The following is an 11,898-nucleotide window of genomic DNA, read 5'->3' on the forward strand; positions in this document are numbered from 1 at the left end:
CATTGTGCTAGGGACTGGAGAAAGAAATACAAATCAATCAATCAACATTTATTAAGCACCTATGTGTCAGGTACAGTGCTAAGCATTGGTGATGACAGAGAGAGAGGGAGAGACAGAGAGGCAAAAGACAGTCCCTGCCCTCAAGGAGCTTATAATCTAATGGGGGAGACAACATGCAAACAAATATATATAAAGCAAGCTATATACTGGATAAATAGGAAATAATTAACAGAGGGAAGGCATTAGAATCAACTGAGGTCAAAAAAGTCATCTTGTAAAAGATGGGATTTTAATTGGAACCTAAATGAAGCCAGGGGGAGTCAGTAGACAGAACTGAGGAAGTATTTGGGGCAACTAGGTGGCACAGTGGATAAAGCACCTTCCCTGGATTTAGGAGGACCTGAGTTCAAATCCAACCTCAGACACTTGACACTTACTAGTTGGGTGACCCTAGGAAAGTCACTTAACCTTCATTGCCTGACCAGAAGAAGAAGAAGAAGAAGAAGAAGAAGAAGAAGAAGAAGAAGAAGAAGAAGAAGAAGAAGAAGAAGAAGAAGAAGAAGCAGCTCACATTTTATCCACGGGTGGTGGTGACATAGTACATATTGATAGAGGTATAAATATAGTACACAAAAAATAAATACAAAATTATTTCCCAGAGGGTTGGGTAGTATGGATGATGGGGAATTTCACAAGTGGGGTAATCAACAAAAGTCTCTTAGAGAAGGTAGCCCTTGAACTCTAATTTCCTATTATCAAGAGTACCACCAAGTTATCGTCCTTGACTCCTTACTATCTCTTAACTTCTCCAACCCTCATATCAAATCTGTTGACAAGACCTCTTTATTTTCACCTTTGAAACATCTCCAGAATATGCTCCCTTCTGACCTAGTTGAGGACCTCATCACTTCATGCCTGCAATACTGTTAAAGTCTGCTGGTTGGTTTGCCTGTCACAAATCTCTCCTTTCTTCAACTTATCCTCCATTCAACTGCCAAAGTGATTTTCCTAAGGTACAGGTCTGAGCATTTCATGTCCTAGCTCTACTCTAATGGCTCCCTATCACCTCGAGGATCAAATATAAAATCCTCTAGTTGGCATATAAAACCCTTCAGAACTTAGCTCTTTGACTACCTTTGCTTGGCTCCCTTCTTACACCTTATATACTCTGATCCAGTCATGCTGGTCTCCTTGCTGGAAGAGCCTTGTAGAAATTGGCAATTTCCCACCATCACCAGAGCCAAATGCATACATTTAAGAAAAGTGGACTAGAATATTGTGTAATATTTTGAGAACAAGTTCTGAAGGAGTTAAATGAATTCATCTATAAGAAACAGTACATTTAGATTCATTAAAGTCTAATTTTAGGTCAGTCTGTATTTAATGAACACACTGTTTATTGTGTCATTCAGATACTGAGACTTGGAAGATACATCAAAGTTCCAATAATTAAATGTTTTGTTAAATGTTAAATGTCAAAATCTCAAGCCTTGACCTTGTAGTAGATAAAACACAATTTTCTTTTTTCCTGGTTCCTTTAAAACCAAACAACAAAATCATAGCAATGCACAAAATGTATACCTTTTTTGTTCTTACTTACACTGGTTGATCTTCCATGTGGTCTTAAGAAAACCACAGAACTTTGCCTTTACAGGTCCCTATCAGTTAGAAGTCAATTGGCCTTTTGCAAGCTAAAGTTAGCCATGAGTTGGCAGGTGTCTCTATTTAGGGTACAATTTCCTCATTAGGAAAAAAACTGCTTCGTTTATGAATTCAATCCAGTAAGTGGGAAGAGCGACATCTGTAGTCAAAGGACCTGGGTTTGAATTACATTTCGTACTGCAGTTGTTTTCATCTCTGGTAACTTGTTATATAGCCAACTAATTCTATTTTAACCTATCAACCCTTGCTTTCTTCATCTGAAAAAACAAACAAATTCTGTGCGGGGGGTGGGGGGGGGGGGGGGGGGTGGGGGGGGAAGGTTTGACCTATAAATGACTTATAAAGTTCCTTTCACTTCTAAGTCTTGTGACTTAGTGTATAACATTTATTACGGAATTGTGGGGAAAGTGCTGGCATTGGGGTCAAAGGATTTGGATTTAAATCTCATTTCTGCCATCTACAATCTGTGTGGTCTTGGGTAAGACACTTAACCTCTCTGATTCTCAGTTTCCTAATCAGTAAAATGAGTGGGTTGGACCAGATGACCTCTAAGGCTCCTTTTAGTTCTAGATTTAAAATCTTAGGATACAGTTTGGAAGCCTTCCTTGTATAAATTCTCTGGTCTTTCTTTGGCTGTTTGGAATATCATGTCTGTTTCTAGGGAGAGACAGACAGAGACAGAGGGACAGAGACAGACCGAGGGACTGAGGGAGGGAGAGAGAGAGAGAGAGAGAGAGAGAGAGAGAGAGAGAGAGAGAGAGAGAGAGAGAGAGAGAGAGAGAGAGAGAAGAGAGAAGAAAAGTAACCAAATTTCTCCTTTACGTCAGTAAACTCTGAAATGTCCTCCCCCTGTCTGCCTGGAGCCTTTTAAAGACTTGTGAGTCCACGCGAGGCGGCAAGAGGCTGTGGCTACAGAGAAATGAACTTTCTTCCGAGGTTCCCGCCCTCATCTTTCCCCATCCTTCCCCCTCCGGATCATCGCTCTCCTCTGGCTTGCCCTGTAACTCCCCGGGACTCGCTTCAGCCGCTCCCCAACCCCCAACCCCCAACAGCACGTCGCTCCTTTGCTCCACAGCATTGTAGTCCTGGAGTACGTCAAACCACTAACCCAGAGGGTGATTTATTGAGCACCACCCCTCCCCCAACTTTATCTTTCTATGTCCACTACCCCCTAACCGCATACACAAAAGGAAGATAATTAAGCTGGGGGAGGGGGATGCTGTTACCTCCACTTCCTCCCTTGCACTGAGAGTTCAATTGTACCTTTTTATTCTTTGAATTATTCCTCCCGAGATCTGTCCTCTTAGAGAGGAATAAGAGCCAGCTTCTGTGCACTGGGATGGATGGAAACTCAAGTAACTTGACTGGTGGTCAGCCGGCAGCGAGGGTGAGGACTCCAGCTGTTCCAGCTGCAACAGATTCCTGTAAGTTTCAGCTCTTCTTTTGGGGCAGGGGGCACCGTCTTCTCTTTTCACCCTTTCTGGTGTGTACTTTGTGTCCCCTAAATTCTGGGATTTGCTTTGTCTACACTGAAGTTCGTTTTCCTGGTCTCTGTAAATACCTCTTGGTTTCCGCATTAATCCTGTAGTTGGAATAAAGTTCTTTTTCAACCTGATTGCTTTGCACCTCATAACTTGCAGTTCAAATTTGAACAGTTAGTGTCTGTTATTTTTATCAAGTATAATGAAATTATAACTTATTTTATGCAAGAATAATGCCTTTTAGACATTGCCTTTTTCTAAGAATGTTCAAGGAAGTTTTCTGTCAGCAATTTCATTATGACCATTTAATGTGCATTATCATTCTTTACTGGCCTAACTGCAGCTCTGGAGTTTTGTGTGTGATTACTCCTTTTTAGAAATCCTATTAACAAATATAATTTATTCAGAGAACTCTATAGGGAGGGGGAGCTCCTAAGTTTGTTTTGTTTTAAATGATGTTTGTATATGTTTGCATCAAGAATGAAGGGGGAAATTGAAGCCAGGCCAAAAATCTCCATCTGAATCAGATATTTAGGAAAAAGTCAGACTTTTGCTTGAATAATAAGAAAAAGGGGGCCAGTTTTCTATATTACTTTGCAGGTATGTGAATAATAGCCAATATCCAGGCAAGAAATTGAATTTTATTTAAATTATCCAGATATTGGTCTCAGTTCAATGTATTAAACATGGATTCTCTGAATAAAAGTACCACAGAAATTTTTTAAAAATTAGATTTTTAAAAATCATCTTTCTCCCTGTGTAGGAAGAGAAATCAGACAGGAGAAGGAGATAGGTGGAGAAGCACTTATGATATAGGTTGGCTATGATAACAGGAAGATGTTGGCCAGAAAAAGCATCATTCCAGAAGAATATGTGCTGGCCCGGATTGCTGCGGAGAACCTACGCAAGCCACGCATCAGAGACAGGCTTCCTAGAGCTCGCTTTATCGCCAAGAGCGGCGCCTGCAACCTGGCCCATAAGAATATCCGGGAACAGGGGCGCTTTCTCCAAGACATCTTCACTACCTTGGTGGACCTGAAATGGCGCCACACACTGGTGATTTTCACCATGTCCTTCCTCTGCAGCTGGCTGCTCTTTGCTATCATGTGGTGGTTGGTGGCTTTTGCACATGGTGATATTCATGCTTACATGGAGAAAAGCAGTATGGAGAAAAGTGGTGTGGATTCCAGTGCTTGTGTGACCAATGTCAGGTAAGAATGTTAGTCAGATGAGGAAGAAAGTGAGATTGGTGTAATAATTAGAACAAAAATGCCTTGTCAACTATCAGTTTATCACTCTAGATAACGGGTTGTTAACCTTTTTTATTTTTTGTTTCACAGACCCCTTTGGCAGTTTGGTACTGCCTACAGATCCCTTCTTAGAATAATGTCTTTAAATGAATGGAATAAAAGAAATAATTTTGCAAAAATAAACTAAAGATGGGTAAAAACAAAGATTTTTTTTTCTCATCCAAGTTCATGGATTCCTGAAATCTATCCATGGACCATTTCGTGGCCAGACAATGGATCCCTTAAGAACCCCTCTTTACTATAAAATTGCCTGGAAAAAAATGTGAAGGGCTTGATACAGTCTCTAAAAACAAACGCAAAACAGCACCTTAATTGCAACAGGTTTGGGACATCTGAAAACAAAAATTGCCACTTTTTAAATAGTTTATGTCTAGAAAATCAACAAGTGAAAACTACTTTACATGTCTACCTTAAAGTCCTGCCTTCTTGTGAAATATACCATCTGATATATTTTTAGATTGATCTAAAATAAGTTTTCATTGGGCATTTTCCAATATAGCTTTTTAAAAAAGATTAATAGGGGATTTTAGTCTGGCTATATATATTTGAGTGAAGAAATACAAAGCAAAATATTCACTTCTCAATACAGAAATATTGTAGTCTATTTTCAATGCATACAGATAATTCTGCAGAGACAAATGACAAATTGATTGCATCATGGGATTTTCCCTTTAACATTTTCATATATTAAAAAAAAAAAGTGAGAAAACTAGGTTGTGTGGTCCCTAATTAAAATATCATGATATAATATAACTTACATAAAAGTAAAAAACCTTCTCTAGAAAAATTCATTTTATGTATTTTGCTATGAACAAATGTTTTTGAAATTAGATATGTTAGTATGAATCAATACTAAAAGATGTATTTTTAAGGATGTCCAGTCATAATTAGCATTGAGGGAGCTGTCTATAAGGTAAGTATTTAATGGTACTTTCTCATTTTCCAAATGGATGAAGAAAGGATTCATACTTCAGGAATGGCTTACTTAGTGACCTCTGAAGGCCCTTTCAGATATAGGATTCTAGAAATTCAGTTATGAAAGATTAAGATAAAATCAGTCCTTACATTTTTCTAAATCTTAGGGTGTTTTAAAAAATTATATATCTTAAATATTTCCAAGATATTTAAGTAAAGAGAATTTTAAATATCGTGGTTGAAGATGTAATAGGAATATTTGGTTGTGCAGGTTTTTAATCCCCTATTTTTATTTGGTTTTAGTGTAGCATTGAGTAAAGATTATTTATACTAGTTGCAACAGTTTCACAAGGTTATTGTTAACTGATAGCAACAAAGATGGGGGGCGTGTAAATGGCACAACATTTTATAAACAGTATTCCAAATTCACATACTGCACAAAGCTAAAACCTTTCATTAGTTCAAAAAAATCTTTATTTCCAGGAAATTATAAAGGATAAAATCATTACTCACTTTTTTTTTTTAGAAATTAACAACCCAATGAAAATACCATTGCTTAGAAATCTTAGGAAGTACAGTGCCATAAACTTTGTTTCTAGAGATAGTAAGCTATACATTTAACTCAGGCAAACTTTATGCAATTCATCCACTAACTTTATTACTGAGTAAGTTTGTGAAAAAATTGTTAAACTGAATGTTGATGTTATACTAAAATAAAAATCAAAACAAAGATTAAAATCTTACAAGTGATTGGTGACTGGTGATATAAAATCCTTGACTATTATAAAGCTAATCTTAATTCAAAAGAATTTCTTACCATTGAACTTTGCTATTGGTGATTCATGTTTATTTTGTGGGAAATATTTTTTCTGATTAATCTATAAAAGTAGATCACTGATGATAACTGGATAAATAAACTGAAATAACAAACTAGTAAACACATGACTAATTTTATTAGTAGCATAGCAATGTGGGATTTTTCCACAAAAATATAATTCAGTAATCTATAAGTGATTCCTTAAAGATGAAATCTTTTAAAGCATTTAAAATTTTTTCTAAATCGGTCATCAGCAAACATTTAGTAAGTGCCCATCCTGTGCCAGGTACTATACTAAGCATATACACAACAAATATTGAGAGAATAAATTAAAATAAATTCAAAGTAATTTAATAGATTTATTATGTGTAAAATTGGTGGGCTAACTGGGAAAAGTTTGTGTAGAAGGCGCTTGAGTGTGTCTTGAGGAAGAGGAGTCTATGAAGGGGAGGTGAGTAGAGAGTACATTTCAGGCTTGGGGGATGGCCAGTTGAAAAGTGTCAGATATTGGAGATAAACACAGTGTAGGAGGAACAGAGAAAAGGCCAGTTTGACTGGATTGAAGAGTGTAAGAGGGTGAATAATGTACAGTAACTCAGTAAAGATAAGTTGGGACCAAACTGTGAAGAGCTTCAAAAGCTGAACAGAGAAGTTTATATTTGATCTTAGAGGAAATAGGAAGTCACTGAAATTAATTAAGTAGGAGAATGACCTAGAGCTGCAATAAAGGAAAATCACTTTGGTCACAGTGTGGAAGATGGACTGTCGGGGGAAGAAATCTGAAGGAGAGATACTGGTTAGGAAACTAGGTGATGGGACCTGAACTGAGGTACCTGCTGTGTAAGTAGAAAGGAGTCAACTATGAAAGATATCGTGGAGGTAAAAACAAAATTTGGCAAGTGATTTGGATATGTAAGGTTTAGGGAGAATGAAGAATCACGGATAACACTGAGGTTATGAACCTGGGAGACTGGAAGAGTGGTGGTGCCTTTGGAATAGAGAAGTTTGGAAGAGGAATAGGTTTTAGGGAAAGTTAACAAGTTCATTTTTGGAGTGTGAGATGTCTCTAAGACATACAATTTGAAATGCCTGATAGGTAGTTGGTATTGCTCAACTGGGATAAACATGCACATGCACACACACACACACACACACACACACACATGCAAGACATTTGCACAGAGATGATAAACTGATGACAGCTGATGAAGTCATCAAAAGGTCTGATGTAGAGAACAGGCCATTCCCTTGGGGAACACTCACAGAGAGTGTGATATGAATGATGATCCAAAGTAGACTGAGGAGTTATCAAACAAATAGGAGAAGCAGGAGGAGAGGGTGGCTGGCAGTGTCAAATGCAGCAGAGAGGTCAACAAGAATTAGGATTGAGAAAAAGCCATTGGAATCTTGTAGTTAAGGATTTTTGACATAGCAAATATATCCTACTGCTTTATTATGCACTGGATAAATAAAGGCAATTTCCGTCTTCATCGCATTATCGTTTTGCTTTCAAAGTTCTGAATGAAGACTAACATGTAGGAATATGCAGTTTGAAGAGTTGGACTTGCAGTGCCAAAATAACCATTTTATTTCTAACCTTAGCAAAAGTCCTTAAACAATCCTATAAAATATGCTTTTAATGTAATTTTTCCTGTTTCTTAATAGTATTCTCTCCTACCTCAGGATACAGGAAATAGTATGGTTAGAGTGTAATAAATAAAACAAGTTCCAGGGTTTCTACTACAGGGTTTATACAGCTGAGCTCAACACCAAAAATCACAGAGTAGCAGAATTCAGCTAGCATTTAGAGTTATTACGTATCACAGGTATCTACAATGCACAACAGTAACACAATATACTAAAGTCCATGTTTACAGGTTGAGAGCACAGTAATGGCCTTAGACACTTAACCAGCTGTGTGACTCTGGGCAAGTCACTTAACCTCTGTTTTCCTCAGTTTCTTCATCTGTGAAATGGGGATGAGAAGAGCACATATGTCCTAGAGTCTTAATGAGGATCAAATGAGATAAATGTAAATACTATATAAATGCTAGCTATTGTTGTTGTTGTTGTTAGGATCAAATAAAATAATATTTGTAAAATACTTAGCAAATTTCACATAGTAAGTGCTATATAAATGTTTCCCTTTATTATTATACATTCTCCCCAGCCCTATAATAAAAATTGGTTTTATTAAGCTTTCTGCTGTAATCAATTCAGTAATTTGAAATTAAAAATGGGTTCTTTACTACCACTTTTTGAAGGATAGTCTCCTATCATTTTTTGGACAAAGGGATACATCAATTCAACCAGCATTTATTACGTGCCTTTCATGTGCCTCACTCTGTGCTACATGCTTGGGCTACAAACATAGGAATGAAACAGTCTCTACTCTCCCAGAGCCTGAATTCCACATCTTGATGTTTTGTATACATAGTACAAGAAACAGTTCGTGATACCTACAAGCATTACCAAAGAGAAACAATTCAGCCATGCTGCTTTACTTCATCATTGGGCTAGTTGACACTTGATCATCTTTAGAACATGTGGATTACCAGCTGGGTCCTTTGTGAGGCACTGTTTTCAATAACTTCTTCATTGAGGTTTCTCTTTCATTGAAGCACCAGAGCATAGTGGCAAGTAAAGGCAGTACACTTGGGCTTGGATTCCTTCCCAGACATTCAATAGCTGTGTAATCCCTGCTGGTTGTGTGATTGTGGGTAAGTCACCTGGGCTCGCCAAACTTTACTTTCCTCATCTAAAAAACAGGGATAATAATACTCCTACTCACATTTGTGAGGAAAGCATTTTGAAAACCCTTAGTTGCTCTATAAATGTGCATCATCATTAGTAATAATTAGATCTCAACATCAAAAACTTGAAACATTATGTTATTGAGAACAGGCAGCTACAACTTGAATATGGATGTAGTAATGAACAAAATCACAAACACATCTGGTGTAGCCAAGTAGAAAGATCATTGGCCTAGAAATGATGACTTTGGGGAAGTCATTTCACCTTCCTCTACCTACCTTCCTCATTTATAATGTTGTCTAGCTCACTAGATCACTTTGGGGATAAAAATGAAATAATTTATGTACTCTATTTTTCAAAGTACTAGGTAGTTACAAAACATTATTGATCATTATGTAAATTTGCATAGATAATGTGTCGTGTATATTTGCATTCCATGGGTCTTCTAAAGTTTCCAGTATATAATATACATGCTCTAAATGTTTGATGATGACTATTATTTTAAAGTTAATGATTTATCAAGTGGTTTAGAAAGTCAATATATTAACACAATATTCAATTTATGTACTGAAATAGTGTAAGCATTAAAGATCTGGGTTTTTTTAAAAAGTATTTATGCCATAATCTTAATCCTGTCTATTAGGATTTTTTTAAATGACTTCTCAATTTGAGGGCATAGCTATCTCAGGCTGCTTTTGCTTCTCATAAACTATGCATGGCTTTTGTTAGGCCTATATTAACAATATTCACAATTTCCTAACAAGAAGAGGCCCCTAAATGAACTAGAAATAATTGCAGTAAGCTAGAGGTCTGGAAAATTATGTGCCTCTGGAAAGTGAGATACTTATTTCATTCTTTCCTTCAGGTACAATGAGCTTTTGGCAAGTTAATTTTATTTCATGTGTTTCAAGGTCTTTGAGTGTTTCTTTCACTATTATTTCACATTACTTCAAAATCTGTCTTAATGACATTGGTCTGGTATGCCATCTCTTACAGGTCTTTCACCTCTGCTTTCCTCTTCTCCATTGAGGTTCAAGTGACAATTGGATTTGGTGGGAGAATGATGACAGAGGAGTGCCCTTTGGCTATCACAGTTTTGATTCTTCAGAACATTGTGGGGTTAATCATTAATGCGGTCATGCTGGGTTGTATCTTCATGAAGACAGCTCAGGCTCACAGACGGGCGGAGACCTTGATTTTCAGCCGGCATGCAGTCATCGCAGTACGAAATGGCCGGCTGTGTTTCATGTTCCGAGTAGGTGATTTAAGGAAAAGCATGATCATTAGCGCCTCTGTACGAATCCAGGTTGTGAAGAAAACAACCACACCTGAAGGAGAGGTAGTGCCTATTCACCAACTTGATATCCCTGTTGACAATCCCATAGAAAGTAACAACATTTTCCTGGTGGCCCCTTTGATCATCTGCCATGTCATTGATAAGCGCAGCCCCTTGTATGAGATTTCAGCCACTGACTTAGCCACCCAAGACTTAGAGGTCATAGTTATCTTAGAAGGAGTGGTTGAAACTACCGGCATCACTACTCAAGCTCGAACCTCTTACATTGCTGAGGAGATCCAGTGGGGTCACCGTTTTGTATCTATCGTGACAGAAGAGGAAGGTGTATACTCTGTGGACTACTCCAAGTTTGGCAATACAGTCAAAGTGGCTGCTCCCAGGTGTAGTGCCAGGGAGCTAGATGAGAAGCCCTCAATACTTATTCAAACACTTCAGAAGAGTGAGCTGTCCCATCAGAACTCTCTGAGGAAGCGCAATTCCATGAGAAGGAATAATTCCATGAGAAGGAACAATTCCATTAGAAGAAACAACTCTTCCTTGATTGTGCCAAAGGTACAGTTTATCACTCCAGAGGGAAATCAGAATGCAACTGAAACGTGACCGTGGGTCAGCACCAATTTTATCTCTTGACAAGTCATTAAGCCCCACATCAGGCCCTCATTGTGGACTATAATCCAGGACTGAAAAGGCAATTACTTGTTCTATAGCTTTGTCAGTGCACTAAATTGTACTCCTCTCAATACGGCAACATGATATATCAATAAACAATAGCACCCAGAGCAAAAATATCACCATTCACACTTCACACTTGTCTTATCAATTTGGTTTTTGTAGCCAACACTTTTGAATTGTCAAAGAAATGCAATATTTTTATTCCTAAAGGTAGAAAGCATTTTCTCAAAATGAATTTAAATTGCCCTTAAATGTTTTTTTAAAAAATATAGTAATTAATGCACGTAAAATGTTATGTTAAGAGAAGGTTGTTGAAAATTATATCGGCTACTAATAACTTGGTTTAGAAAGCTAGGCCAGAAAATCCTCTGACTCACTGAATCATGACCTATTCTTTTAAAATAGGAAATAAACCCTGAATCTTTGTAATGAAACCTCTTTCTCCCAGCCAGGAAGGGTACTTCCTTCTTTCACCAGGGATAAGTTTTGATAAGTCAGAAGGATCATAGAATTAGATAGTCAGAGTTGGAAGGGCCCTTAGAGGTCATTAAGTCCAACCTCCTCATTTCACAGTTGAGGAAATTAAGGCCCAAAGAACCTAATTGATTGATTTGAGATTACACAGCTAGTGTCTGAGGTTTAATTCAAGCTTACCTCTTCCTTCCTCCAAGTCCAAGACACTATCTAGTATACCACACTGCTTCCTGAGGAAGATTATTATCTTCTTCTTTGTCTTTAGTAGCCCAGTCAGCTCTTGCCGTTTTTTGATACCCCTAAATAGCTCCATGTCATTTCCATTTCCTCTTTACTACAGTCCATAATGTAGGATTGGGTATGGAGTCTTGGGACTAAGGGAGTGTGGAGTGAATTTTAGGGTATCTCTGGTTACCTAAAGAGTAACCCTTCCTTACTGAAGATTGAGCAACAGGTCAGCACTCTTCTAAGGGGACTCTTGTGCCTTTTTTCAATTATGGATTGAATACAAAAGTA

The 11,898-nt window shown here is 37.6% G+C and overlaps 1 protein-coding gene across 2 annotated transcripts; it reads left to right on the plus strand.

The window, feature by feature from the left end:
- Nucleotides 1-2,033: 2,033 nt before the first annotated feature.
- Nucleotides 2,034-11,022, plus strand: KCNJ8 (potassium inwardly rectifying channel subfamily J member 8). 2 transcript variants are annotated; one of them, XM_043964913.1, is made up of 5 exons: nucleotides 2,034-2,140; nucleotides 2,490-2,598; nucleotides 2,956-3,086; nucleotides 3,907-4,354; nucleotides 9,936-11,022. In XM_043964913.1, the coding sequence occupies exons 4-5, from the start codon at nucleotides 3,981-3,983 to the stop codon at nucleotides 10,834-10,836; spliced, it is 1,275 nt and encodes a 424-aa protein (XP_043820848.1). In that variant the 5' UTR covers nucleotides 2,034-2,140; nucleotides 2,490-2,598; nucleotides 2,956-3,086; nucleotides 3,907-3,980; the 3' UTR covers nucleotides 10,837-11,022. The 2 variants fall into 2 exon arrangements, with proteins under 2 accessions (XP_043820848.1, XP_043820847.1); XM_043964912.1 differs by having other exon boundaries at nucleotides 2,490-2,539.
- The last annotated feature ends 876 nt before the right edge of the window (nucleotides 11,023-11,898 follow it).

This window comes from Dromiciops gliroides, chromosome 5 (genome assembly GCF_019393635.1).
Source record: "Dromiciops gliroides isolate mDroGli1 chromosome 5, mDroGli1.pri, whole genome shotgun sequence".
Lineage (NCBI taxonomy): Eukaryota > Metazoa > Chordata > Mammalia > Microbiotheria > Microbiotheriidae > Dromiciops > Dromiciops gliroides.